Genomic DNA, 27,947 nt, shown 5'->3' on the forward strand with positions numbered 1-27,947 from the left:
ACCAAAAACATAATGAGAATTTATTTCTTGTTTTGCATGTAATTGCAGAACAACACTAATTTATTGTTAGAATACAACAGATACTTGAAACTATTGTTCTGAGATGTGGTAAATATGGTCTTTTTTTTTTTTTTTTTTTTTTTTTTTTTTTTTTTTTCTAGTGAAAATGAGTGACCCACATTGTGAACTGTGTTCTGTTCCTTTTATAGCCTGCCAGTGCACTGTAATTGCGGTTTGTGCTGGGGGGGCTGGCAGGCAGTGCCCTGCAGGCTGTGCTCTGAGTGTTGGCAAGGGCACTGTGACTGCATGGGGTGGGGGGGTTAAACACCACCTCACCTGCTCCTGAGGGAGTAGCTCCTTCCTCTCCCTGTTTAGCCTTTTCCCCCCCCTCTTTCAAGCCACTTAATGATATCTGCCTGTTACAGGACCCTGCCAGCCCCACCAGTGGGTCTGTGCAAAGGCTGTTCCTCAGAGGCTTTGCTGAACTGTCATTGTCTCTGAGGCTCTGAAGACTTTCAGTGGCAGAGGTCTTGGGCAACTAGTTCAGTATTTGGTAAGGAATTGGTTTAAAATCCCATGTTTCTTCTAAAATGCCAAATCATCTATTTCACTGTGCAATCTTAGACCTGTGCTTTCTCTTGCCCTGGGGCCAGCTCTTTGTGCCTTGTGCGTGGAGTTGCAGGTTAATCATCTGGTGGCACATGCCATTCCTCCTCAGGCCAGCTAAACAACTCTGATGTCCCTTCACAGCTGAAGCTTCCCAGTGCCCTGCTGTGGTAGTTACACTCTGGCTTTCTCTAGACAGAGCATGGCTTTGGAGGTAGAGAGCCTAAGTAAAATCTTACACCAGATATGCCCAAACTGCATTTTGTTTCTCTTTGAACTTGTTTCTTCAGTCTTAAAAGGATGATTTAAAATTCTTAACCTGCTTTCTGAAGAAGCTCCAGCATTCTGGAACCCTCAGCAGTACATGAACCTCTCCCACACATTTCAGTCCCATGGTGTGTCTCCGTTCAGCCCAGCACAAGATAAACAGCATCTGTAGCTATCTCTTCATCTGCATCCTAGTTCCTTCTTTTTAATGGCAAAAATTAAACATTCTTGCTCATTCTGTTTCTTCTCCACAAGCTCTGTCACAAAAAGGCTTTAGAACTCATTAAAATGAAGGACACAGTTCTTGCCCAACTGCAAGGTATTTGCAAACAATCCCCATATTTGAAGGCAACCTGATGTAATCCTTCCCCAAAGGTGCTTGTAAAGCTGATGAAGTAGCAAATTGTCTTTTGCAGCATATCCACCTCTAGTTCATTCCTTACAAGAAAAACCAGGCCTGGTGGAGGCTTGGATTTCATTAACTGAAGTATGGACTCATTACTGCTGCATTGTAAGGCAGACTCAGTTTTAGACAGAATGTGAGGCACAGAACATGAGCAATACAAAGATCTTCAAAAACACAAACTTGTTGAACCATTTAAGTTGTATTCCACTTTTGAAATGTTAACATTGTGTTATGTGTGTACATATATTTTGAAAATAGCAATCCTCAGTCAACCAAGACACAGAAGATAAAATACATTTCATATAAATACATTCATGGCTTTAAAAAAATAGTCTTAGAACCTGCTGACAGACTCAAGTGTAAGTATCTTTCTTACATGTATTTCACTTTTGTGATGCTAATAGGCTGACTAAAGGCTACTGAATAGAGACCAGTTTTAAAACATGGAAAAATTGGTACCATGGCTCCAGGACCAAGTAATTTTAAAAGTTGCTACTGCTATAGGATATATTCCCTGTTGTCAAAAAACAACTGTGTGTATCTTAAAAAAATTTTTTTAGAAAAGCTATTTCCTTGTTTCTTTTAGTGACTCTTGTAGTTCCATGCACAACTGGATACCATCGCCTTTATATACCAGATTTTCTCTCTCTCTTTCCCCTTGGGGTTCTTGGAAGGTCAGCAGGCAGTGTTCTGCACTAGCCAGAGAAAATTATGCATGGTGAAGTTTGAAGTTGGTCCCCAGGAGAAGGGATGTACTTGAGGAGTGTAGAGGCATAGTTTATTTTTGACAAAGTCTATTTTAACTGGAAAATAAAAATACATATACATGCAGAAAAAGAAAAACTTGTCTTGAAATTGCAAGCTCATGTGTTCAAGAGAAGCAATGTACAAAATCTTTTACTTTCTGTACAGTGACAATACCAAATAGTTTTTTAAACCATCATATACACAACACAAATGTTATGATAGAAATCTATAAATACTTTCAAATGAATTTGCAATATAGAGTAGTTGAGGGCCACAGCTGTACAAAATGTTAGCAACATATATAAAACGCTTAAGAAAGTGCAAAGTAGAACAGTATCAAGAGCCTGCACTTTTTACAGCACTTATGGTTCAAGTGTGAAGAGCTGACAGGGATGCAGGAGCTCAGTTACAATTCAAAAAAGACACAGTACAGGATTCGGCACACAAAATGATGAACTATTATTAAATTACATCTTCCTCCTTCTTCACATTTGTGACTTCCAGTTAATAAGAGAACATTTTTATAATGAATTTCTGTAGAGTGATTTGTCCCTTTTTACAAGTTTCCAAGAAACAAAGATTCCCTGGCCAGAGACTACTTTTCTGTAAATAAAACAACTAGACAGGGAAAGCCCTGTTGGTTTCTGGTCTCCTTATCATGCTTACCACAGTTAAAAGGTGAACAGAAATACCTTCATAAAGGAATGCAGGCATTTAAAACCAGATCCTCTCAGTTACACCCAGGTAACCAGTACTCACATGTATGTGAAGGTCTAGAGAATCACTGCCTTAAAAACATCAACCACCTCTCAAAAAAACCCACCAAAACTCTTTAAAAAACTCTGAGTTTCAAGTCTGTTTAGAGACCACTGCCCATCAGTTTCACAGCTGTTTGCCAGTCCAGATGCAAGTTCTGCATTCAGGCACTGATTTCTCATCAGCACCCCCAGAGCTGTGCAAGTCTTTGTTTTCTTTTATACTCTGTGTCCAGTGGAAAGCTCTGCTTGAATTAAAATGCAGTGGTAATTAAAAACCTGTTTGGTGAGTTGGAAGTTGAAATAGTTAATTCAATGGTCTTGAGTGAAATTTCTTATAACTTTTAGAAAGCTTTTCAGTTCACCTTTATTTCAGTAAGTGTACTGTCTATTCTTTTGTAGGCACTGTAAAATTCAAGATATTGATGTGCAGAAGAATCCATCCATTTTCAAGCAGTGCGTTATTAGTGATCTCTAGCAAGTTCTTGACTACTGCTGTTGTCTTGGATTTGTTTTTCAATGGAGAAGGGTAGACACTGGATACTCTCTTTTCCCCCTTGCTAGAGGGAAATATCTTATTACAAGTGTCTTATTATGACAGAAGAGTCATCACAATTACATTATTTCTTCCTCTTTGAAATACAGGCCAGACTTCAGCACGAGTTAAAGAGAAGTTGTAAGTAGTCTGAATATGCTAGAGAAACACTACAATTACCTGGTCATACTGCTTCACATAATGATGTCTGTCTCAAAACTGGAGATGATCACACAAAACTCTATGAAGACCATCAGTGTCTAATCTGCTAACAATTAACAATTTGGAGTCTAAGATATTCTGTTTCACTTGACAGTAGTTATAGTCCATTTAGTGTATTTTTTGAATGTGTGATATCTACAGTGCACACAGACATCCAAAACTGAGGCATGAGAAGGAGCCACCTGCACAGCTGCCAGGTCAGCTGAGCTGTTTATTTACCTCCATACATTCTTTCAATGTCATTGAGGTAATGGTTTTTCAGTTCTTTCCTTTTCAGTTTGAAAGCATCTGTCACCAGCCCAGTCTCGGGGGTCCACGGCTCAGGGCTCAGCCGGACCTTGATGGGTATTTCAAATCTTTCTAATTTCACTGAGGGGACAAGAACAAAGAAAAGCACAACTGTGATTACAAAGCCAAATGAAATACTAATTTATGTTCCCTAAAAATCCGGTCAGCACCCTGTAGCTTGTATAACATGCTGTCCTACTTAATGAAATAACCTTACAGAAGGGCCACAGGCAAATTTCATCCTGTCCCAACACTGAGTGCTGGTTAGTGTGCAAATACTCTTACACACTCTGTGTTTAGAACTTGTATTGGATATGACAATGCAAAATCTAAAGCTTGAAACAAATGACTGAGTAGCCTGAAGCTCTGAGACTACTGCCAGAAAAGCACACACTGAAATCTAGTTGTATCTTTGTTACAGGAATGGAATGAGCAGTTAACTCAGACCAGCTGGACATGCTTCGTATTTAAATTATAATGAAGTACTTGTACATTTTCCCTGGTTGAAGTTTCTTTCCTGTATTTTTCATTCCTAAAAGTCTGTTTAGAGTTCCAAACAAAGGGACTTCTTTGTATTTTTGTTACATTAGCCACTTACTTGCCCTTCAGCTGGAAGCAGTGTCTTGGCACATGCACAGCCTCACTGCAACCAAGGCTGCTTCTCTCTCTTGCACAGGTAATAGCCCAAGAGAGGGGAGCAAGGGAGGAGAAAGGGAAGGGGATGGAGGGAAGGGCAGGAGCAGCAGGAACAGCACAGGGAGCTGCTGCATGTGCCCAGTACTACGTGGAGTTTGCTGCCAGCTCCTGCAGGCAGGCTGGGAATGGGATCCACAGCCATGGACTTGTAGCTGAATTCCAGCAGAGCCTCTGGGGGGCAGCAGCAGCGGCACCCCGCAGCTCCTCTGCCTTTCTAACTTCAGCTGCTATCAGCATGTGCTGCTGCACAACACTCAGATGTGCGCCTGCTCACGATGAAGGTGCATCATGCTCTGCTAAGAACGTAGAACTACCTCTTTAAAATACTTTTGAACAAAGTTTTACATAATTAAGTTGTATCTCAATAGTAGATTACTATCTAGAAGGCAGAAAGAATGCATAAGCAAAGGGTTTAAGTACACAAAGCTATGTGGATAGTAATTTGCCTAATTCATGATAAAAAAGCCAAGGATTAAAGTGTTTAAACCTAAGCCTTAAACATGTGGATTGATTTATTTTTTTCAAGGTAAGACTTAACAGTGCCTTTCCTTCTTGTTTTCCCATTTTCAGAAGGCAGACTCTCCTCTCTAAGAGAAAGTGCTTAGCATGTGCTTAAGGCCAGCTTTTACTCCTTCCTTGAATGAGGTGCCAAGTGCTTTAGAGACTTTCTTCCCCACTGAGTTGGTTCATTTTTTTGTCATTTTGCAACTTTTCTTCCAATTAACGGCTCTTTTGGACCTTATTTTTAACCATATTAGACAAGAAACTTGTCTCCAGAATTTAGATGGAAAAAACCTTCAGATAATTTGTTAAAAGTACAAGTAATATAGTAATCAATACAACCAGTATTATGTAAATTCTTGGGATAATATGGAACAATTTTGTGTGGTCTTTGCCTCAATAAACCATTAAGTTTTGGCAGATACAGAGAGGCTGGAAGGAGGAGGAGCAGTTAGTGAGGATAATGACAGTTTTTGCTGGATAAGCCCCCATGGGCAGCAGGATGTGCTGTGGTACTCACTCTTGTTCGCCACTTCTTTAATCTCTTGCAGTATTTCTGCTTCCATTGTAGGATTGTTACAAATGTCCACCCAGCTTCCACTGATGCCCTTCTGCTCAGCCAATGCTGTCAGCTTCTTCTGGTTAGGGACCACAAAACTGATCACATAGGACTGGTCACTACACAGAGTGGCAAGAGAAGGAAGGAAAAAAGGTTCAGTCAAGACTTTCATTTCAGGGTGTAAATTACCTGCTGCTGCACCCACAAATGCCCGGGTTATTCCACCATACAGAACCCTTCTTGTGCATTAAGTCTTCACATCTGAAGGTTTATCAAGAAGATATTTTAAGCTGGTTTACAACATCAGGTTTGATCAGAATGAGGCTTTGCTGTCATTTCACTTATGTACATCTCAGTTTAGCTTCCCAGCTAGACCTGGGGTTTAACCACTTCTCTGCAGCTCCCCCTCACATAGGGAGAGAGGGGAATATATTGGCACTATTTTCAAAACTCACTGGAAAGCCTTGGATCAGGTGCAAAGTGTCCAGATGAACTTTTCACTGGCATTCTGACAGCCAGAACACATGCTAAATATAACTATATATAATGATATATACCTGTTTAAGGAAGGGATGGGATGGAACAGAGGCATGTCTGGATAGGAGAAATGCCAACAGAAAAACAGGTAATTTCTTCAGCTTTTAGGGAATCTGGAAAGCTGTGCTTCTTCAGACATGTTTGTAACTTGTAGTCTGATGGAGAGGGTTAGTAGAAGGAAACTATGGAGAACTACAGTTGGATTAGAGAAGTGAATCAGAGCCTCTACTTCATGTTTACTCTAAGCAGAGTTTCTAAATTAAAATTAATATGTCTCTTACCTTTTGGCATAAGCACAGATATTGTCAATCAATGGGCAGTTCTTCAGTGCTGCCTCTACTTTGCCCAGAGATACATATTCTCCTGCCTGGAGCTTTACCAAGTCCTTCTTACGATCTAGGAGGCAGGGGAAGGGGGAAAAAAGAAAACCTTGTTAGGAAACCTTGTTTCATTTAAACTTGAGCATTTCCATAGACTCATTTCCATACATACCACCTATGTATTTTGTGCTATGCCAGATCTTAATGGACAAGTTTTAAAGCAGCTAATAGCTGCCAAATTTATAAAGATTTCTGTAAAAAGTGTTATAGCACTACACTTCTTGTCACACAGATTGTAGGAAAGGACTCTGATTTTAAAGCTTTGTAATGAATCCAAAAGTTAATCTTGTATTTATTCTTTAAAGTCCATGTGCTAAATTTAGATGATGATAATGTCACAAGAAATGGCATCATTTCCAAAATTTTACTCCAGCTATGAGGACTTCCAGAAATGTGTTTTACACTGATTCTGTAAATAGGTAACCTTAAGTAGATTAGCCCAGGCAAAGCCAGCAGTATTAATAACATGTTTATAATTATGGTTAGTCAATACTTTGTAATATATTAAGGTATCAAAAACTGAGACCCACCTATGATCTGCAGACACCCATCTGGATGAAATTCCCCAATATCTCCTGTACAGAACCATCTCTGGCCGTTCTCATCAACAGTGAACTCTTCTGTTGTCTTCTCTTCATTTTTAAAATATCCCATGGAGACGTTGGGTCCACCAATTATAATTTCTCCTCTAGGATTAGGCTTGTCTTTATTAGTATAGCCTCCTATAAACAACACAGTCCCAAGCAATTATTTATACCTCATATATCCTTCTGCCAAGAAAATACTTTGAAACTTCAGTTTGAAGTTAAAGCACACTAGCTGATGACTATTATCAAAGATAAAGAACAATTTCTTCATATGTTACACCTAGCTAAGCAGATAGGCAAAGATACCAGCTAGGCAGAGGCTGAATTAATTACTCTGAAATCAGAACAATTACTACTCTCACCTTCTTGCCAGTCTCTCAGTTTTATTTCACAACAAATAAGAGGAGCTCCAACTCTGCCAGTGCTGTAATCAGCAACTTAGGGAGAAAACAAGAAAGAAAAACAAGATTTTTTTGTTATTTGAAATATGAATAGGGTGTATCTTATCTCAAGTTACTTTACTGCAGAAATACAGCTGGAATATTGTAGCTGTATTTTGACTTGTTTTAAAAAAATTAAGAATCACCAAAAACCAATACATCTCTATTTCTGCACTTCTGTATTTCCACAGGTGTTTTAACTACCTTCTGTAATGGTTCCAGCTCCACACGTTTCTGTCAGTCCATAGCCTTGCCCAACAGGACAGCAGAAACAGATGTTCATGAATCTCTGTGTTTGAGGTGAGAGTGGTGCTCCTCCAGAAAGCATCATTCGGACATTCCCTCCCAGCAGGGCCTTTACTTTTTTAAACAACAGACTTGAAAGAAGGGAAAAAGCATTAAAAATTATTCACTTAGCCCACTCTTATAAGAGACAAACCTTCTTCCTTCCTTCCTATCTGGAACGCCTTAAAAATTAACTTTTCCCCAGATTTTAGTAGACAGCAGAGCTAATCAAACTCATTACCTCTTGTGTAACACTTGAGGAAGCAGAGTTCCCGTAGCTTAACAAACATTCCAGTTTTATCATTTGAAAAAAAAAGCAATGTAATGAAAATGAACCAGGCAGCCGCTTGGAAGATTAGTCATTACCATGAAATATCTCAGCTGTTTCCAGTAAGAACTGGGACTAGGTCAGTTACTCATTCGATGTTATTTGCATGGCAGATGAGAAGTGTCTGATAGCTCAGAGGATCATTCTTTTACACTATCCTAACAGATCCCAAGGGAAAAGGCACCCTTGGCCCAAGAATGCTACTTACATGTTACACAGAGGTGCATCATATCCTCTCTTGATCTGTTCCAATTTGTAGTCATAGCCTATCTTGAACAGAGTTCTCTGAATGTAGTTCATCTCTTGAACTTTACTCATGACATTTTTGTAAATTCTGTCCATTATTTCCTACAAAGTGTTAAAAAAAGAGGAAAATTACCACATGGGACAGACCAGCATGTGTAAATTAAATACCAAGTAAACTCCCCCTCCCCTCCACCCCCCCCAATTATCCTTCCTTTAAAATGGATAACAAGAGTGAAATCTTTGCATCATGGGGTTAGGCAGTGTTTAAGTGCAATGCTTTTAACATGTAATCAATGAGCCAATTTATAGACCATGGCAGCCTGGAGCTATTTACACCTGAACCTGTAATTAAACCGTGACAAACTGATTTTGAAAATTTTAAATTCAAGTTTAACTCAATCTCTTTGCTAAAGGTTGGTATATATTCCCTTCATGGTGTGTCCTGCTTGGGAGTGCTGATGCTGTACTTTACCCAGAGCAATTGTCAAGTGCAAGGGAGTGAACTAAGATTCATTGCACCACTTCCTTTTCCAAGAGAGCTCTTCAACTTTCAGAGAATTATGGTTGCAGTAATTCTAATTATCTGACAAAAATTCACCATAATTCTGTCACAGACCAAAGATTAATTTCCATTAAAATACTAAACTTATGGTCACCCAAATACACAGAACCTAAAACATTGTTCAGGCTGGTGAAGTATTTAATAGAAATTTAAAGATTGGCTCCTTCAAGTTTGTTTTGAGGCACAATGTTTTGAAGTATTGATGTGCTTTTTCTCCATGTAATAAATTTAAATGTATATTTTCCAAAAGGTTGGAGTTTTCAGACATACTTATTGTCACTCGCTTAATTATTAAGATGACCAAGCCTCTTTATATGCTTATGATTTTATAAAACAAAAGAATGCAAGTGACTTATTTTAAAACTCTTGGCTATTCTAAGTTATTGCAGAACAACCAGATCCAACCAAAACTCAGTATTCCTAAATTAGATTACATCCTCCTACTCACTCCCCACCACCATGTGGCACACCCAGTGCTACCAGTTTTATGAGCCACTGATGTGACAGGATCCTAAAAGCAGCACCTGTGATGGCAGAAGACACAAACATTTGTGGAGTTTCTGGATAGTACCAGAGCCTTGTGGAGTGCAGGAGCCTGGTCACTCCCAGAGCAGTGGAACCTGCAGAAGCAGGAGGAGTTCCAGCCTCCTGATCTTTCCTCTGAGAGAAGGCTCAGCCTGGCCTACCAGCCCTGAGAACAGCAGAGAGACTCAGCCTCGGTGTTACCTTGACTTGCTGAGTCTGTGACAGAGCCAAATATCCCTTACAGTGGATTCCCTCTTGGCCAGCACCACCCTGCTTGTCCCTCTGCAAAAAGGAGTTCCAGACACTGACTGTGACCTATTGTTGTGTCAGGAGCCCAGTAAAACACCACTTGTAACTACTGAAACATTGACAGGTTTGGATCAAAAAGGATTTGGGCTTTAGTATAGGCAGACTCTTGTGCCCAGCTGCAGCACCAGTACTCAGTTCAATCCACCAACAGCTGGAATGTCTGTGTTTGCTCTTTTCCTATTATGACAGTTACTTACATGTAAAGAGCAAAACATGTTAGTAAATACACTTTTCTAGCATAAAAAAGAACATTTTTTGCTGGACATATCTGCTTCTGCATACTTACAGGCACAGCTGCCATCAGTGTAGGCTTAAGTACAGTACAGTCTCCTTTGCTTCCCTTCTTAATTTTACTTGACTGTAAAAAGAAAAAAATGTAAATTTATGAAGCTGAAAAGGAAACAGTGCTTGAAAACTAAAGGACTAACAAAAGGAGGAGATATATTAGCATGTAATTTGTTCAAATATCTTCCCCTGTTCCTGTGTCATTTTGCCCCCCTTGTTAAGGAAAGGGTAATGATCAACATCTATTTCAACCAAAATACTCAATCTTTTAGAGGTTCACTTTGTTTATCTTTCTCTTACTTCCTCCCTCTAGTACTTGCTTTCTCCTCCATCTTCCTTTGGGAACTTGTTTTGCTTGATGCAAATCTCTCTACAAGCAAAACACAGAGGTATCTATTCTGGCTTAATTTACTCTTATTTATCTGAACTGCTAAAGGGAAAAAAGCAAAGGACTAAATAGAAGATCTGCAATAACTGGATAAAGAACTGATAAAGTGAGACCAAAACTTAAGATCACTTTAAATAGTTCAGTTGATCTATTAAGAGCTGTTCTTACCCTGTTATCCAATGGATAATGCTATAGGCATTTATTAGGATTGCTTTTAGACTTCCTAAGTATCATAAAAGCAAAGGTTTTAATAAAATTTGTATGGTACAACCCACCACTGTTGATCACCAGGAACGTTAGTTTGCATCATTTTTGAAAAAAATCTACATTTCTGAAGTGTACCATATACTGAAGGAGGAAGCTGAGCAAGAAGAGAACAGGCTGCACAAGGTGAAGTTTGCTCCCCACGTTGCTCTGCTAGCCCTCACCTGATCTGAGAGAGTGAGAGGAGAGGAGTAACCAATCCTGCAGCCATAAGTGATGCAGGAAACTTCTGCTGTCAGTTCTAACACATGGGCCAGAGGCAAATAACCAATGTAAGTGTCCTTGGGTCTGGAAAAGAAAAAATAATTAACCATGAGTCACAAGTGGACTGAAAATGCCATTTAACCATTTTATTGTGTGCTTAGTTATTACTTATTGATTAACCTGGATCCCAGGTGAGCTTATTCCCCTGCACACAAGATGGGTGTGATTTCAGCCACAGTGTATAAACAAACTGGGGAAATCTGCCCTTTCTGAAATCACTACAAATTACAGGATTTGCCCTGTTTTCTAGGAAACTCTGATTCCTTAGTCCTTTACTGCTATTTCCTCTCCTTGTGGGAGGTTTCATTTCAGTTATGAAATTAAGGATGAAATAATTACACTTTACAATAATGACCAATGATTTACAAAGCCCTGTCTGTCACCTTCTTCTAGGATACATTACTAGAAAGAGAGCTGATTACTGAAGTACTGAGGCAGTTTCAGAAAGTAACAGCTCAGAGATTTCTCAGCAAGAACCTCAGAGCAGCTTTCTGTCACTGACCAGCAGCTTTCAGCATCCAGAACTGGGTTTATATCCTCTCCCAACAGCAGTCTGGCATCAGGGCTTGTTTCAGCTATTGACCCTTTTGTGAATGCAGAGACAAATACACACTCACTTCCATGAAAAACTTCACCGAAACATTAATGTGAAGGAATCTGCACTTGATTTTACTGCTGTCAGTGCATAATTCATTACTTTTCTGCTCCTTCACTGAACTGTACTTTAGCAGATTCTGCAGCATGTGCATCCAGAGTGGTGTCTCCAGGTCACTGAAGTGCTAGGCTGACATGCTTTCTAAACTGATTGTAGGTGCCTGAAAATGTCTAAAAATATTTCCCAAATTGCGCTAGAGGAGGAATCTCTCATCTAGTGGTATCCTCTGATACTCAAAAGTGCAAAAATCCATCACAGACTTACAGCTAAGGGTAATGAAAAAAGCAGCAGCATGGGAGAAAACAGCTACAAGGGCATATTTTTCAAACAAGGAAAGTTCACACACACAAGACATATTCCTTATAAATTAAAAAGTAGTGGCCTCACAATAACATGAAGAAACTTGATAACACAATGCCAGCAGCAGACTCTATAAATGTGACACTTCTGGAAGTTGTTTTAGCTCTCTGTGCACAAGACAATGAAGTGTTTCTTACCCCAGTCCAGGTATTCTCTCACACTGTCCTGTCATCCCAGCAATTAAGTTTTTATGCATCATCATCACTCCCTTGGGTCTCCCAGTAGAGCCACTGGTGTACATCACTAAAGCCAAGTCTGTAGGAACAGGTCTGCTTGGCAGAATGCTTGCTACAAAATTCAGGAAAAAAACTGTTATTTATTCTTTTCTTATCTACTTTCTAAATGATTTCTGTAATTAATCAGTGTGCAAATGTCTGTAATCAGTGTGAAACAGGTGCTTCGTGGAAGGCCAGCACAGCAAGCTGTGGCACGGTCAGTGCTGGAGAGAGCAGTCATCTGGTGTTAAGAGGAAGAGAGGGAAGGCCAATTTTGAAAGCAATGATGAGTATTTGAGCATCTACACAATCTGGGTGACACTTCTGTCACTGTGGTTTATAGCTGGCTGAAAGTTTCATAGAAGGAGCCTTTTGAAGACCAAATAAAACTGTTAAAGGCAGCAAAGGGGAGAAATACAGTATGGATGATAAACAGCACGGTGAGTGAAAAACAAAACAAAAAACCAACACCCCAAAAAGCTGCAAGTCAGCTTTTCTGTCCATCAGTCTTTCAAAGCCAAGGTTGTAGAGGTAAGGTTCCTTTTAACTCCCCCTCCTGACAATTTTTTTAAATTTTAAATAAACCTTCCTCAGGTAAGCTGCAATTTTAGTAGAAAAGCAGTAAGCATAGAACACTTGGCTTCTGATTTTTGTTTTAGTTCTCTTTATTCTTAGGATGACAATCATCAGCCTTCATGGCTTTCAGTATCTGCAAGGAAGCAGGCTCTTCAGAGACTAAGCCCAAGAAAAAACACCCTTAGGGTCACTGCAGGTCTGTATCAGCACCTCAGGCTGATCAGAGATAAGCAGCTGGGATCAATGTGTGTTTCCCAAAGCTCCTTTGCCACTTTATCTCCTCCTTTATTCCAGAGAGAGCCATGGTTAATTACAGACTGCTGATGTAAGGGGAACAGATCATCAGGGTTGGGTTTTCCTTCCTTAAAGCAGATGTTTACAGTCACTCCTGGCTGCCCAATGGAGCAAGGAATGCAACTGTTATTCCTCTAGCCTTAAGTGCTTTTTAGCTACAGCTTGGTTAAGATAATGGACATTTTCAAACAAAAAAAACCAAAAAAGCTTTAAGTGCTTTTTCCTCTTTTCTTAGAAAAAATAGTGACAGTAAGATAAATAAAAGGTAAGAGGAGCAGAAAATGAAACATTAAACCAGTTTCTATTTCATATCCTAAAACAAAGAAGAAGTATTAAATTATTCTGGTATGGTTTACAAGTTACAAACAAAGTTTTATCCTGACATACATGACACATGAACAAAAGATATAAAACAAGTTTTTTGTTTATTTAAGGAGAGCTGGAGGATGAACTGTCACCCTGCCACTGCCTTTGCTGGTGACAAAGGCCACCCTTTGCTGGGTAGGGGGGGTTTTCTGCTACACATCCCTCTTAACCCAGGTGCAAACACTGCTTGATTAGTCAGTCCTGTGTGAAGTGATTCACTTACAGTTTTCTGGTTTGGCTCCCAGCTCTTCTACTGTCTGCATACTATGAATCTCCACGTTTTCAGGGTATTCTGATTTATTGACTGTTTTCTTGTCCACATAAATGATATGTTTCAGACAGGAGACTTGTGGCAGTGCAGTCTGCAGAAGAGAAATGAAATTTTTAGTAGTGTACTGACTGAACTGTAGGGTTGCTTTTAGCAGGTGAAGATGATACCAAATTACCTTAAGTTTGCTCTCAAGGAGTTCCAGACTGGTGACCAGATATGATGCTCCACACTCGTTGAGACCATAGGTCACTGCCTCTTCCCCCAGGGTGGCATAGAGAGTGACAACTGTCACAGGGATGGGAGAGGACAAAAAGAAGGGTAAAAGTAAAACTAAAAGCAAAAGCTCTTGCCTTAGCTTACTGGAAAGCACTCAGCTGGGAATTTTCTAATTTGGAAATGAAACTGCTTTTATTTTGGCACAAGAGACCTCTGGAACAAGGAGGACAGCTGGGCAAGAAGCAGGTCCTCACTAAGAGCATGATCAAATACTGGAACAGGGTTCCTGGACAGATGGTTGATACCCCAAGATTGTCACTGTTTAGGAGGCCTTTGAACAATGCTCTAGGTAACAGGCTGTAACTTTCAGTCAGCCCTGAAGTGGTCAGGCAGTTGGAAGGAACCTATAATGGTCATCTACATCCTCCCAAAATAATTCTCCTTTTTCTACAGCAGAAATTATCAGAACAAACAGATGCACCAAACTCCAACAATAATGTACAAAGCAATCCCAGAGTAAGCAACTAAGAGCAGGTGTTCTGCCCCTGAGCTCTCTGCAGCCACAACTCAGGGGGACAGGTAACACTCAGACATTACAGGGCACCAGCTTAAAGCTGGGCATGGCTACTTTCCTTGCTTCCATGGAATTAGTGATGGGAGCAAGGCAGAGAATCAGACTAAGGAATCAGACTGTTTTTCATGCTGCCAGATTTTTTTTAACCCAGACTGGCTAAAGGAATGCCATTAAGTAACTCCCAGGCACAATGGAGTTCACCTCTCCCCATTATCTCTCTACTGAAAAAAACCCTTTAGTATCATTTGCAATCTCAAACTGTAACCTCCAAAGACCATTAAAGGAATTTAACAGTGCTGTGACATAGGGTTCAGGCAGAAGAGGAAAAAGAGTAACGTTATACAGCTATTTCTCACTGCCTTTCAAAGTCTAGGCATCCAGGCCAAATTAACCATAGTCTCCTACTTCAGTAAAAGTTCACCTCTTCCACTGCTGCCCCTGAACAGCCTCTCTGCACATTCTGCTGTATGAGCTGCTCCTCACACAGGCAGCTACTACTGCTGCTGGGAGAAAAAGAGACAGCCCAGTGCAAGCAAAAAAATAGGCTGTGGTTCACAGTGTGCTGTGTGCAAAATGGGCACTGGAGTGCTCAGTAACCACTGCAGCTCACCAAGTTTAACTCCCACTAGAGATTTCTGACAGCTTGAATAAAAAAGAAAAGAAAAACCATACATAATTGTAATGAATTTGAGCAGCTTACAAATGTCACCAAAACAGACCACCCACAGACTATCATATGATTTTGTTCACCATTCTTCTCTTCTGATAACTATTTCATCTTTTGGATGTATAATTTAGGATACAGACAGAAAATACCATAAAAACATCCCACATTTTGTGGGGAGAAATACAACTGACAGCTTAGATGCAACTACTGACATCTTCAGAATATTTAAAACAACCTGAATGGTAAGTGTACTATTTTGTCATTTTAACATCTAGAACATAGCACAATAAAATCATAAAATACAGTTTCATAAGTATGAGCAAGTTAATTTTAGGGACATCCACAAAGCATAGGATAGACTGAAAACTTCTAAGAATCAGACCATCAGCAGAGAATTTATGAAATTCTTCCACCTCCAATGACAAGACTGGCAGAGTCAAATACTTAACAGCCAGATCTGTGCTGAGAAATGGTTCTAAAATCCATCAGAAATAACCAAGTTGAGCACTCACGAGGGAAGTTGTACTTGAAGCAGGTGAGAGCTACAACCATCCACTCAGCTCGGGTCTCACAGAATATGACAACGGTGCTTTTGGGGGCGAGTCCCAGGGCAGTCAGCCCATTCCCCAGGCGAGTGATTTTCTCGTTTACGTCTTCATAGGATAACCATCTGTAAGTTCCTAGAATTAACTTGAGAGGAAAAAACAATGAATTTTCATGACAAGAAACTTCTGGTATAGCTTCACTGGCTGATGTGAATTGGTGCATAACATAATGAGTACACAGTCTGCCATTCATTAAGAAATTGCTTTCATTTTATTTGAAGTAGAATGAACAGTGCATCCTGTATGTTCTGTTATTCCTCAACTACCATAAAATGAATGGTTTTCTGTGGAATGACTGAGGAAGAGCTCTAAAGGGACACGCATTGTTGAGGCAAGATACAAAGCAGCTCAAACCCAAGTCAGAATTAAGTAAAAAATTACAAGTTTTACCTTTTTGAATACTTTTCCATTTGGTTGCATTTCATTTTCTTCACTCAGAATTTCCCTGGTTCCAAGACAGTCCTTCTTCCCAAACTTTGCTAAAGCATGGTCAAAGAGCTTGTCCAGAGTGTCTGCTCCAGGGATGTTTATGTTTGCTAGAGAGTCCAGGTGAGTGACAGAGCGGTAGGGGCTCCCCGGCTTGTCCGAGATGGGTTTAGCTTTTAAGCGCTTTGCCATAGCCTTTTTCTTCTTGGCATTGGTAAGAAAATACCAGGGAATAAATACCAGCACACTGTACAACCAGATTAACAAGTACACAGGCAGCAAGAGAATGGCACACATTTCTAGCCTAAATTTCATTGTGGGTATTGAAAAGAGAAACTCTCTTATGGAGTTCTGAAGCAGGCAAGAGCAAGGCAGCAGTGCAGAGTGGTGTAGGGAGAAGCAACAGTAGGTGAAGCTTAGGTAGAGCTGATTCAGAGCAGCTGCAAAATTTTAGTAACCTTTGAGAGCCAACAGTGGACACCTACGGGCGAAAACCAGTGCCAAGCAGAGAGCAGGAAAAAGAAAGAAAAAATAATTAAATTAGTAATATTATAGTCAGTTAATTAGTTTTAGTCCTTCTAAGATCTCACTTCAAAAGCACCACTGCACAATAGAGCAGTGAACTGCTCTGGGGATGAAAGAAGATGAATCTTTTCCATACTTGTTTCTTGCATTCACAAATATTTACTTCTCACAGACTTTTCCCCACTATTTCTGTTTGAATAGTTCAGGGCTGTTGAGATGAAGTCTGGCCTTCACAACATAATATTGTGTTTAAGCTACTTGAGTAATGACACAATTGTGTAATTATGGGAAAGGTCAACACTTGTTTTCCCACTAAATATTTGTACTACAGAGCAAAGGTACAGCAGATTGCTTTACTGCTTCTCAGAATATTCTATCAACTTCTATTCAGCTTAAAATGTATCTTGATATACTCAAAAACAGTATATAGACTCAAAAGCCTACATGGTAATCTAAAAATTATATAATATTCCAAAACTGCTTTATTAACTTTGCTCCAGCAACTGCATTTTTCATCTTCTACTTTTCAACTCTGAACGTCAGACTCTTGAAAAGGGATTATGTAGATTTGCTTTTCCCATTTCAAAAATACTTCAATACACGCATTTCAAACTCCAAGTATGGAAAACAGAATAAAATCTGACCAATTTAACACAATTTAAAATAAAGTACAATTTGGCAAGATTTTATCTGCATGTCAGAAATCTTTCCTCATTAAGGAGAACTGGGCCTAAATAAGGACTGTTGGTGAGTGGGAGAAAAACAAAACCATCCCAGCAAACCCCAATCAGGGCCAGCCCACTGGCCTGGGACCAGTGTGCCCTGGCATGTGAGACAGGGGTGGTTATCTCTAGTGATGCTAACACATCACCCACGCCCCACTGTGGGGAAAAGAGAAGGCACAGCAGCACCAGCCAAGGGCAGAACCTCAGACAGGCAGGGGAGCCAGTGACACTGACAGCCACCATCAGAGCCCAGGCTGCCATGGACACCATCTGATAAACAGAATGGATGAGAATAGGGAATTCTCAGGGCCCATCAAGAATGAAAAGAACGTAGGCACACCTCAAAATACACCTTTATTAATATATTTGCCACCCTCAGGTGATGAGGGAGGCTACAATTAACATTTCAGGTTAAACAAGACAACTGCTACTTACAGCAGACAGAAGTCAGTTAACAGGTTGGTGGGTTATTTAATAAGAATTTCAATATAAGCCGTTGTGTTGTAGCCAATATCAACAGCTTTAAGGTAATGTAAGACTGAGAGATGTGCAGGTATTTAAAACAACACGACCACTGCATTAATTTTGTAATTACAGCTACAGAATAAAATTACTTGAATGATAGTATAACAAACTAAACTAAACTAAACTCATCTCAGACTTGTATGGATGGAAGTGTTCTACATATTTTTTTAAATAAAAAAATGGATGCTACATTCTTTTCAAAAGGTACATGTTTATTCTGCTCTGGTGAGCCTCACCATCAACCTCAGTAGAAAAAGAGATCAGTTTACTTCCCAAAGCTCCAGTTCTCTAAAATGAAGGATTATTGGTTTATAACACAAATCTTGTGTGATACTTTCATCCCAGTTAATTCAGTGCTCCAAAACCAGCAGTTGAGTCTGCATTTCAAAGACAAGCCAGCCATGGCTCTAAGACATGGTAAGGAAATGTCAGGACACACCCATGGTTACACATAATGCTACAAGTTAGAACAGACCCCAGGGGAACTCTGGCTGCTCCTCACCTTCCAACAATGAACATATGACCAGGCACATTGACTTGGATAAAAAGCAGAGTTGTTGGAGTACTGCAAACTATTTAACACAATGAGACAGTACCACAACTTTTCTTTGGGCTGCAGAGGAGCTTGTTCAGAAGTGGTGCTACTGTGAAATATTACTGGCTAATAATCAAGAACTGGCTAATTTAGGAAGGGAGGACAGGAAGGTTGCATTTCTTTCATTTCGAATTTCAGCTTAATTTGTAATACTTTAAAAAGTGTTCCTAAAACCAGAAAACTCAGCTAATTTGCATACATTTGTAGTAATTTAAAGGAGAATCACATTTCTATCCTGGCAAAAATCAGTTGTAATTTTTAAGAGACATTAATTGGGAAAACTTAGTGAGTCCCAAAAAGACAACTGTGGCTTTTTCCTTTGAACATGCTCATGCAAAACCTCACACACACTTACAGACACAGACACACACACAGAGGTGTACTTACAAGGGATCTCAGTGATGACTGAGGTTTTTTCAGTGTTGATTAGACCTACATTAAAACAGAAAAAAGAACATATTAGAATTTGGGATGTTTTTTGCCTTGCAGAAAGGAAGAATCTTTAGAACTTCCACCCTACTGCCCCTAAGAAGCACAGGCTATGAATTCAGATAGAGGTGCAACACAACCCATACAAGAGAGAGCAATTACAGTACAGGAAAAGATTCAGCTTCCAAACTACACTGGACAGACAAGAGATGAAGCTGCCAAAATGGAGCTTAACTTTTATGTGACACTACTTCCTCCCTTTTGTATTTAAACATGTTCTGAATAAAATTATGAACAGAAGCTTAATGCAATTTAATTACCAATGAAACCCAGAAAGACAAAGGAGAGACTTCCATATTGCATATGGTTCATTCTTCTCAAGGCAGAACAAGAAGCTCTTTGTCACTCTTGAGAGATGAATATCAGTAGAAACACGAACTCAGGACTACCCATGCCACACATTGCCCAAGAGAATATGAAGTGGATTTGGGGTATTGAGGTAAGAGAAGACTTTCCAGAACAAAAGCATGTTTATAGAGGCAGTGAGGCCTCATTGGTCCCATGACCAGTGTAATAAAAGCTGGCTGTGTGTAACTGCAGAGATAAGGCTCCAAGAAAGCTTTAACTGATGTTTAACCTAGTCATATTTTAAAGGTCTTCCCCATAAGCCTAAGAATTTAATCAGTTTTTACAGACTGAAACCAAGTTAAATGTCCCTTGCAAAATTCTCCTACAAAGATTTTCTCTTGAAATAGAAAGAGGTGCTAGAATGTTTTTAGAGTTACTGGCATTTGCATGTGGCTGTGTAAGATTCTGATCCATTGCAGGATCATCCCAAACTCGTGCTAAATAAATATTTATCATCTCTTAAATATACTGCATATAACAGACTGACATACTCAACATGCAAAGGTAACTCCATACCAGTTGTATTCAATTAGAAGCCAAACTTAGCTACTCAAATTATACCTTATGACTTCAATCTCCTACTTAATTAGACTTTAAGAGAAAGGATGAGATGCAATGCTCACGTCAATGCACCATCAAGGACAAGGTAAGATTGCCTTACTTCAAGGTAAGACAACTACATATTACTAAAGTATAACAGTTATGTTCTTCATAGATTTCCTCATTCCTTACAAATAAAATTTAGCATTCATTAAAAAGTTCACAATAAGACAAAACTGGTATTTAACACTGGAATATTTAGAATATGTAATATTTTCTATTGGTTTACAAAGCTTATTATTTCTCTTGACTGTTGAACAGAACCAGCCTCTTTAGATGTTTATCTAGCTGTTTTGGAAATAGCAGAGCTTCCAGTTCTCTGTGCAGGAAACGCAGGTTCCCAGAAAGAGCAGTGTGCGTCAGGCATGACTACAAGAAAAAATGAAACCAAACAAAAATAGATGTTGTATCTGTCTATCTAGGAGAGCCTAGATAGCTGGTTTTCAGCATTTCCAAAGGATTTGCCTCGGATGAATCAGCTTCTATCAATTTTGAAGTGGTCTGGAGCTTGTTCATTTAACCCTTGCAGTGACATGTTACAGAGTTCATGCTGGAAACCTCACTCATGAAGTAATGTTTCACTTACGGCTTTTATATGCTGGGTGTTTACAAAAATTGTACAGTCCAAGGTTACCCCTGACTGACACTGTACTTAATGGGCTGCCAGAGATGGAAGAGATGTTATCTAAGTATAATCTCACTTTTATACCCTTAAATAAAAGTTTCAGACAGATAATATACAACGTTCTATTCCTGTCCTGTAGCCAGGGTCACAGAACAGAGTCTGAAATCAAAGCACATGCTCAGGAACAGAAGAGACATTCCTCTCTTCCTAATTTATCTCAAATCTAAGAAACAACTAGCAATTATATTTTTTAATATAGAAAAAAAACCCTTTTAAATAGTCACAAAAGCTTATGGGACTAAGTAAGAGCAAAAGTGTGTATGGGGAACAGAGAGAGGGTTTATGCCTCTGGAAGTGACTAAGATTAAGGAAATGCCTTAATCTTCTCTGCATTTGACTCTCCAAACTGGACAGAATCAACTTACTCAGCATTTACACACACTACTAGAATTTTTAAATGTAATTCAAAATCAAATTAAGTACCTCTAACTAGAAATTTTATCCTATGCAGTTTAATAATGCAGCAAAATTATTACCATCACTAGAAAAAGGCTTTAATTTGCTCAAGCCCAAAACACTCTAAAGGCTTAATAGTGTAAGTATATCAACAACACTGCTTACAATCCTTCCTCTGGTGTTAAAAAGCTTGCCAGGGATCCAATTTACTATGAAATAGCATGTTTGGGAGAAAACACAACTTCATTTTCTGTCTGCTTTAAATATAGCGTTAGGAAAGTAATCTGGTAAGGAAAATGACATTAGAGATTAAAAGGGTTGTGTTCTAGTTTGTGAAGAAAACTGCAATCTGCAAAGCAGATTGTTTTTAGTTTAAAAGCAACATCAGAGAAGTCTGGTTCCTCTGCACTAGAGCTCTTGGAGCTCTTGCCAGCTTCAAACGCAGACACAATTCTGACTTTAGTGTAAGTGCTCAGGGCCGACTCCTGTCAGGAAGTTCTGAAATCGCCCAGAACAATCCACTATGAGTTAAGTAACAACCATTTCTGCAATTTCTCTAGCATCCAGGCAGATCTAAACATTTTGGAAACTACAGTGAGCATTCAGGATTTGTAACTGGAAAAGTGGTTTTACACAGTAAAAAAAAATAAATTTGAATTGACCTAAGTATGTGGGTGTTCAGTTAGTCAGGTTTTGGAAAGGAACTTAGTTCGTATTTAGTCATCCTGAATTTGTTCCGGTACAGGACAGAACAAGGCTGGGATTTCAAAAAGAGATGACACAGAACAGATTACTCCAAGGGTAAGAAATTCCACATAGCAAGGAAGATGCAGCACAATAAACAAATGAGTGCATCGTGTCAGGCTTACTACAAGTTTTGATTTTCCAGATTCATACGTAACACAACTAAAATGAGAGAACATTTCCACAGCTGAGAAGACTGTGATGAAATAGCAGTAAGAGTTAGAAAAATCTGGTGGCTAATTACAGCTTAGTTGGGGTTACAAAGATTGAAGGAAAAGAAACCAAAAGAAATTATTCAGTTTTTACATCATGTCAGTGTTTTTATAAAAACAAACTCCAGCAATATTAATGCAAATTACTCATAGGAAAAAAAGCTCTTTTTTTTTTTCTTTCTCACAGGCAGATTTCTACATATTTGCCTCTTGCACATTTTGGTACATCACAAAGGGCAGTGAAAATCCAGAGAAAGCCTAACCAAACCTAACCAATTTCCAGAAGTACTTCTGTGCTCTGGCAATGCAATAGAAGCTCAAAGCCTGAGATTTTGAGAGCCCTTACTATGCCTGTACAGTGTAAACACTGATACCTATGTCCCAACAAACGGGGAGAGGGGAAATCAGTTGTAGTGGATCCTGATACAAGTTTAAATATATACATTCTACTTGAAATAAGCAAAATCACAAATAGCCTTAGGAAACTGTGTTTCTCTTACTGCTGTTTAAAAAATACTGCTGCTTAATACAATATTTTACTCAGCTAATAGCAAAGGTAATATTTTGGAGAGGAAAGGAAAAATATTATTGTTGTCCTTTATGTTCATTGCTTCTGCCTACTACCTCAGAATATATATGCACTTAAAGTCAATCGGAAAAAAAAAATCCATTTCTAAGTGTCAAACATCTATTTCTGCAACAAGTTCTGTAGCGCAAGCCAGCCCAGCCACACTGGCCCAGTAGCTCTCAATTACCTAAGAGCTGGTGTGAAACCTCTCTCCTAATTTGTAATATGAGTGCAAGCAAATATTTGGTGAAAGGGTAAGAGCTGTTTGCATGCCCCAAAGGCAGAAAACTAAAGGCCAAGGCAAGATTTCACAACTGAACACTGTCCATTGAGACTACACAGAACTGGGAAAGCACTTCCTGACCCACCTGTTCTTTTGTCTCCAGTTCCAGCAGAAGCTGCCCTGCGTACCTGAGGCTCTCACTGCAGCACTGCCTCCCCTGCAGGCTGTACCCAGCCTGAGCTCCGCTCACAGCCTGGCCTGCACAGCTCTGAGTCACAGAACCACAGAATGTTAAGGGGTTGGAATGGACCTCAAAGCTCATTTTGTTCTATCCTCCTGCCCTGGGCAGGGACACCTTCCACCAGAACAGGTTGCTCAGGGCCCCATCCAGCCTGGCCTTGAATAACTCCAAGGATAGGGCATCCACAGCCTCTCTAGGCAGCCTGTTCCAGAGCCTCACCATCTCCCTAGAAAGAATTTCTTCCTATTACCTAACCTAAATTTTCCCTCTTTCAGTTTGCACCCATTCCCCCTTATCCTGTCACCACAGTTCCTCACAACAAGGCCCTCTCTGGCTCCCCTGAAGGCCCCTTCAGGTACCAGAAGGGGCTGTGAGGTCTCACACAATCTTCTGCTCTCCCAGTGAACAGCCCCAACTCTCTGGGCCTGTCCCCATAAGGGAGGTGCTCCATTCCTCTCAGCAGCTCCATGGCCTCCTCTGGACTTGCTCCAACAGCTCCAAATCCTCCTTCTGCTGCACACCCCAGAACTGTGTGCCACAGTCCAGGCTGGGTCTCACAAGGGCAGGGCAGAAAACCACCAGGTCAATCTGAGTTACACACAGCACTGTGAATGCACTCACTGTCACTGATGACAAACACAGCTGTTTCAGTATCTTTTTTTGCACTAAGGGAACTGAGAGACATCTTTCTGTTTCACTGGCATTTTAGTTAATGACTAGGGTAAAAACTGGTAGTTTGACAGAGGCTATTCCAGAAGAAGACGGAAAAGGAGAAAATGTGCCACTGAAAAATACTGCTATTACCAGCATCTACAAAACATACTTGGACTAAAGGGAAAAAATACAAAGAAAATACATATTTTATATTAATAAAGTATTTCAGTCTGATCCCTCAATATATACCCCTGTCTCATCAGGCATTATGACAAATGTTACTCTGTTGTTCCAACAGCAAAGACAAATGTACTGTTTCCACCCAACTTTTTTAAACAAGGACATGAAAAGACAAACAGTACAAGCAAGGACAAATTTCAGAGGACATGTGGCCACAGAAGACTGCAGCAAAAGCTCTGTAAACAGCCAAAGAAGAACTGATAATCCTCCCTCCCACACACAATAAATATACAATGGACAGACTGGCTAGGTCTGTGTTTAGCTACACAGGCATTTTGCAGTGGCAAGGTTGTGATTGCACGGCTCTGATGATCCAACTAGTGAGATTTAAGTTATCATCATCTTCTACTTTCCAGTTCTTTCTCAGTAGCAAACTACTTCGCAAAAAGAGAGTGTAGATCAAATCAATTTGAGACTTACAGATTTAAAGCCCTATTTACCATATCTTCCCCTGCATTTTCAGGGCACGATGAAAGTAAATAACTGATGTACAGTTGGTGCCTATATAACTTAGCTTGAGTTGTAAGATGTCAACATAACCTGATATATCTATATAACATGTTAAAAGCTAAATCATGACTTTTTATATATCTGTATAACCTGAATCATAACTTTTATACCTATATGACCAGATATAATGTATACCTACATAACCTGAAAAAATTATCTATACAATGTAACTAGTACATACTATACTATAACTAGTATATACTACACTCTAACTAGTTGCTTAATGCTGAATAGACAAAAAAAAAGAAGAAAAAACTCACCAGGTGGATAGCTTTAGAGATAGGCAAGTATAGTACTAATGAGAAATTGGCAAATGTAAAGCCAATTAGCCACAAAATAAAGAATTTTGACCAGACAGACAGAGGAACACCGTAACTGTGCATGCTCCAAAGACAAAGTTGAAAAGCTCAGATGCAAGCAAAGAAGACTTTGGAAGCCTTCATCAAGGGCACCCCCCCTACCACCCCCACATTGGAGAGGTACAAGTGCAAAAGAACTGTCTAATAGCCATGAGCTCATACCATATAAATTAGTTCTGGTGTGTATGTGATACTGTTGCAGTGACACTGAGCCACACTGACTGTATAAATACACCAGAGCACTTGACAAAGGTGGGTGAGTTAGGAGGAGAAATCCCACTCACTCAGCACTGCAATAAACACATACCTGCTCTATAGACACTGCTCTATGGGGGTTTATTTCCAGCCCATCTTTTGGGCATCACAGTGTTTTACAGTTTTCAAAGCCAGATGTAATATTCCTGTTTCTGCCATATTACTGGATACTGCAGAAAAAAGTTACATTCATACTTTCTAACTAATTTTTTGCTTCCAATTGCTAGGTGCTTCCCTGGGCCTGGGGACATTGTTTTTATCTATTTTCAGATATTGTCAGCACTAGAAACATAAGCATTGACAAATGCTTTATTTAAGAATTCTTAAATTCACTGTTTAAGAATTAGGGTGCTCATCTCCCCCTCTTATGCTTCCAACGATCATTTTAATGACAGCCTTTGACAATGTAAGGAAAAATTAGGATGCCATGTGCTTTTTGTTTTGCAAATAAAGATGGAGAAAATAATCTCCCCGGGTAAGTGTTTTTCAGAATTTGATCCACAGAAAATGTACTTATGCTTGTCCCAGTTCTAAATATAACCCTCCATTCCTTCTGGGAGCCTGACTGGCTCTTCAGCTTTCATTTTGGCAAGAAATGCTGCCATTGATCTTACATTTACCTTCCTTGCTTTTCAGAAACTCCATCATCTCTCATCATTCACATTAGGGTGTTTTCTTCTCAGACAGGGGTCATAATTTAGGTAGTGAAATTAATTGCATACCCAAAAAAAGGAAGAGAGGAGAGTAAATGCTCCTCCTTGTGTACTGCACCAGTAGTCTTTTGTCTACCAAAAAGTGTACTGTAGGCTGGGAGAGATTTTTCTAAGGTTTGTATGGGTTTTCCAAAATTCTGTAGGGACAGTCAACAAGAAGAGCACTAGAGCTGGAAAATACACCTTCCTTTTTCTCTTAGGAGCTCACATTCCAATGCAAACACCTCCCTTTTTTTTGACTAAGCAAAAAAAAAAAAAAAATTAGGCTTTCTCATTTGCATTTTGAAGAAATTCTCTCCGTGCAGACATTCTGATACAGAGATGACTGGGTGTACACTTAAAAAATACAAGCTTAAGAAAGTTGCCCCCACCCATGGTCATTTGAGATGGTAGCCCCTGAGATTTCAAGCATGAGTCATCTCTATGTTTCATTTTCATTGTGTAATACAAATGCTTTGAGGGTCAATAAACAGTAGGAGCCTTGGGAGCAAGCACAGTTTAATCTTTTGAACAGATTCACAGTATCTTCCAGTGAAAAAGTGATTATGTTTTTTGTATGTTTAAGGAACTGCATTTTATTGTAGTCTTAATGCAAAACTTTAGCACAGTCTATTGCTTGGTTCATGTTGAACTAGCCCATTACTTTCTAGCTAAACATACCTAGATTCATTTCTAAGTATTCATCACCTCCAGATCCATATGTGGAATTCCCAAGTTGTCACTTATCTAAGACAGAATTACATACTGCAACTTTTTGCTGAACTGACTTTAAACTTTTTGTGAGTGAACTTGCCTTCTGCTACTTTCATGTGCTTTATGGTAGACCAAGATACCTTTAGGGTACATTTCTGTTAACATTATTTGGCATTTTCTGCCAAGGAAGGCAATTTTACTGCCTTACTGTTTCATAACAGTTCTTTGATTTTTATCTGCACTTCAAAGAGGAAGTGAGGTGACCAAACAAATCTCATTGCACATTACATCTTCCCCTACAAGGCAAAGTGCACATTCAAGTTTTTAGATTTAACATCTCTAAAAAATATTTTGTTCAAAAGTACTCTGGACATAATCATTCATACTAACTAGAACACAGCAGAAACTAGCACAATTCTTCAAGATGCCTTAAAAAAATATGCAGGGGGAAAATACCTCTGAAACAGTTTTACACACCAAAGTTTTGAACTTTACCATCCCCCAACAAATGTGCACTGGACTTCTTATTTACAGACAAGAAAGAGTTTAAGGCGTACAGTTGCAAAGGCAGAAGCATTTGATGTTCTTAGTCCAAAATATCCAAGTGCCATTTGCAAAGCAGCAGAGGGGCAGAGGATCACACCCTGCAGGCCAGAGCTGGAGCTGCCTCTGGCCAAGGAGCTGTGTAACCACATTTCCATGGTCATACCCGTGTCCATGTCCTATCCCTCAGCAAAACACAGCTGGGTGCTAGCACAGCCACAGAGCTTCCTGAAAGAAATTTGTTCAGATCCTGACAGTCCAAAAGACAAAAAAGTGTGTGTGACGATTTCCAGCAAAGCACATAGCTTTGATACCATGACTTTTGTAATTTATTTAGCTAACTGGAAAATTTTGAACTTGAATAAAGCACAGTCACAGTAGCAACTGCAGAAGAAAAAACTGTGCAGCACTAGACTAAACAGACAGTAAATCGGTCTCAGACAAATTCTGAAGGAAGTTTCAAGAGGAAATTGACATTGTTGACCATTCTTTCAACTTATTTTTAGGAACTTTTTGTTCTGAAAAGGGGACTGAAAAATCCTTAGCATGACACAGTGTATCACAACAACAATTCATGGTTTAGTAATAAAAATCAATTAATAATTTAGTTTATTAACAAATGCAATGATACTCCAAAAGCTAACACTGTCACAAAAACGTTCCTAATTCAACTTAAAACTACACAGTCCTCATTTCAAGTCTATCAGATTGATCCTTACAGTGATGGGAGGACAAAGTTCCCTGCTGCAGTTTTGAGTAAGGGTTATTTAAGGACCACTCTAGTTATTGTCAATCTTGCTGCTCACTAGCAGACACAAAAAACAATTCACTTTACCTTGAACAGAACTGCAAATCAAATGTATCTGGGAAATCAGGTTGATAAACTCACAAACAATC

At 39.4% G+C, this 27,947-nt stretch overlaps 1 protein-coding gene across 3 annotated transcripts; it reads right to left on the bottom strand.

The window, feature by feature from the left end:
• Nucleotides 1–120: 120 nt before the first annotated feature.
• ACSL4 (acyl-CoA synthetase long chain family member 4) lies at nucleotides 121–27,947 on the bottom strand. Of its 3 annotated transcripts, none has more exons than XM_005419830.2 (16): nucleotides 27,886–27,947; nucleotides 18,965–19,009; nucleotides 16,172–16,411; nucleotides 15,689–15,866; nucleotides 13,895–14,004; nucleotides 13,672–13,810; nucleotides 12,135–12,285; nucleotides 10,883–11,006; nucleotides 10,068–10,139; nucleotides 8,348–8,487; nucleotides 7,731–7,903; nucleotides 7,449–7,523; nucleotides 7,030–7,221; nucleotides 6,401–6,515; nucleotides 5,544–5,701; nucleotides 121–3,907 (listed from the first exon to the last, which is right to left on the bottom strand). In XM_005419830.2, the coding sequence occupies exons 3-16, from the start codon at nucleotides 16,397–16,399 to the stop codon at nucleotides 3,750–3,752; spliced, it is 2,013 nt and encodes a 670-aa protein (XP_005419887.1). In that variant the 5' UTR covers nucleotides 16,400–16,411; nucleotides 18,965–19,009; nucleotides 27,886–27,947; the 3' UTR covers nucleotides 121–3,749. The 3 variants fall into 3 exon arrangements, with proteins under 3 accessions (XP_005419887.1, XP_030911910.1, XP_030911911.1); XM_031056050.1 differs by having other exon boundaries at nucleotides 16,172–16,688; XM_031056051.1 differs by having other exon boundaries at nucleotides 16,172–16,408; nucleotides 27,886–27,908.

Source organism: Geospiza fortis, unplaced genomic scaffold (genome assembly GCF_000277835.1).
Source record: "Geospiza fortis unplaced genomic scaffold, GeoFor_1.0 scaffold157, whole genome shotgun sequence".
In the NCBI taxonomy this organism is placed as follows: domain Eukaryota; kingdom Metazoa; phylum Chordata; class Aves; order Passeriformes; family Thraupidae; genus Geospiza; species Geospiza fortis.